Source organism: Montipora capricornis, chromosome 5 (assembly GCF_036669925.1).
Source record: "Montipora capricornis isolate CH-2021 chromosome 5, ASM3666992v2, whole genome shotgun sequence".
NCBI classification, from domain to species: Eukaryota; Metazoa; Cnidaria; class Anthozoa; order Scleractinia; family Acroporidae; genus Montipora; species Montipora capricornis.
Window position 1 is genome coordinate 24,734,617 of NC_090887.1, and position 2,500 is coordinate 24,737,116.

The window sequence follows — 2,500 nt, forward strand, 5'->3', positions numbered from 1 at the left end:
CCTTCTTTCACATGAAACCCGCCCAGAAGAGCAAATTATGCAAATGAAAGATAGAGCAAGACTCTCCCACCTTGTCACCACTTGATGGGTGTAAACTTTGGTTGGACTTCCAAATGATCTAGCAAGTCCAAAGTCACCAATCTTAAGCACACCTCTGTCATCAATCAACAAGTTATTGGGCTTTAAATCCTAGCAAGTGTTAATAATAACTGATTAAAATGCTCCTGTGATTAAGAAAATCAATTCCTTTTTTTCTTCAGAGTTTGAAAATGTGTTTTCTTGGGCTAACCCTAGCCCCAACTGGCAAAATGTTGAGGTTTGATTTTTATCCAAAGGCCGTTTACTTTGAGTTAGGGTTAGGGTTAGTTTTGGATTTCACAGTCTGCCATTACTTACGTTCAAAACTGACCGACTGGACCTCAGAGGGTTGGATCCAGGGAAAAGTGACATCAAAGGCTTACTACCTTAAAATTTCAGCCTGTGAATGCAGCTAATTATTATATATGCAAAATGCGAGTTTAAGAGTCTGAAAGCCCAAAACTCCTGTGCTGCATATTAATTCTGCAGCGTACACATGCATTGCATTCTTGAACTAGTGTGCCTTTGACGTCATTTTCTCCTTGATCCAGCTCTCTCAAGAACTTAAAGTTTGTAATGGCGGACCATTAAATAGGAAAATTCCAGTTAAAATAAACAGGTGTCTTTTTCAAATCAAGTCTTAAAACTTTGGTTGCTTAGTGTTTAGTTAACATAGTTTTGAAATCCAAAGAAAAACAAGAATTGATTTTTTTGGTCACAGAGGTCACAGGGGCACTTTAAAAAATCTGGAAAGCAAAGGAGACCTGTTTACCAATGGCAAATGAAAATTAATGGCCAAAGTTTCTTCAAAACGGTTACTTTTAATTAGCTGACCGAAACCATTCTTAAGTGTTTTAGTTATGCATAGCCAAGATTAAACTGAATGCCAACATGAAAACCTCGGGCCAAAGTTTTCAAATCTCCTGTTGCATCTTAGATGAACTCCATAATAACAGAGTATGGCTCAGTTTTCTTTTAAAATTTAATCCATTTTAATCACACTGTGGTGATCCAGAAGCAATTTAAGGATGAAACAGTCACTGAAAAATGATTTAGTAATTTTATGGTCGAAATAAAAAGGAAAATTCTCTTGATTCTACCCCTTTAACTGTCCTCTAATAGAACCCAGGTGAGAGCCAATCAAAATGTGTGCATTATTGAGCTGATTACATAAACAATAATGATTATTATAATTATTATCATGAAGACACTTTTGGAATTCAACCATTGTGGCATTTTGGGTTTTGATCTGCCTTGCAATATATCACAGGAACAGTTGATAGAAAAATAGACAAAAAACAAAACACAGGAACATAGCCCCAAAACAATACAGGTACAGCCCATAAAGATCAAGGGATTATTAAGACAAGTCCACCTGGATATTTTCAGTTTGTGAAAATTTAATTGTAGGAGGTTGGATTCTGTGTAAAGGCAATAATCTGAAATTCTGTTAACTTCTTAAGAAAATAATGAGATTTTAGTGGCTTCATTGGACTGGCTGGGACATGGCTTACTCTGTGAAGAATCCAATTCATATGGAGATACTCCAGACCTTGCAGTGTCATAATCATATAACTTTTTATGTTTGAAGGACTTAATACCAGACTTGTGTCTTTTATCACCACCTATTAAGAAAAAAGTTAAAAATTATCTTTTGTAGCTATGATCAGGAAAAGACAGATTTGAATATGCTTAACCAAAATCCATATTTTACCTCAAGATCTGTCTCCATGAAATCAAACACAAGACTGATGTTAGACTTGTGACCAAACACATCAAGAAGCTGGAGGAGAAATATTTGATGAGACTGCATTTTGTACTGAACTTCATATATGTACAAAAATACACAACTAAAAAATCTTTGCAATATGAACTGCACTCAGAGCCAAAAGAGAGTCTAAGAAAAACACCTTACCCTCCACCCATAGTTAATTGGCACCAAAGATAAATAAATAAACATAACTATACTCAATATTTTTTTCATTATAACAATAAAAGTACTCCACCACTATGGAATGTAGTCTAATATTTAGTAAGTTATTCCTTTAGAAAGCAACAGCAGAATTAAAGGAAGGCCTTTCCGCAGTGGGATATATAGCATGAGATAGACTATATTCATCAAGTTACCAGTTTGAGTTAAGATTGAGTTAACACTGAGTTACGATTTTTTCCTTTTTGGCAATAAATTAAGTAAGTAGAAGTCACTGGGAAGACCATGAAACACTGTTTTTGTGAGAGTTTGGACAATGTGCAAGCCAGCCAGTTAACATCCCACAGAGTTTATGAACATTGAAGTTGTGAGATGGGACCTACGATTTATAGTCCTTATTCGAGAAGACTTGAAAGCCTAACCAGTTGTGGAAGTTATCACAAAGGCAGCAATTTCTCCTCAGTTATTTTAAGACCCTGAGTCTTGCGGGTC

The 2,500-nt window shown here is 35.6% G+C and overlaps 1 protein-coding gene across 1 annotated transcript in view; it reads right to left on the bottom strand.

Moving 5' to 3' along the window:
- Positions 1 to 2,500, bottom strand: part of LOC138049977 (cyclin-dependent kinase 7-like) — a 15,122-nt gene that overhangs the window by 6,308 nt on the left and 6,314 nt on the right. The window contains exons 5-7 of the mRNA XM_068896467.1: positions 1,793 to 1,861; positions 1,593 to 1,703; positions 71 to 189 (exon numbers count right to left, since the gene is read on the bottom strand). Of these exons, the coding sequence (XP_068752568.1) occupies positions 71 to 189; positions 1,593 to 1,703; positions 1,793 to 1,861 (299 nt within the window). The remainder of the gene's footprint in view (positions 1 to 70; positions 190 to 1,592; positions 1,704 to 1,792; positions 1,862 to 2,500) is intronic.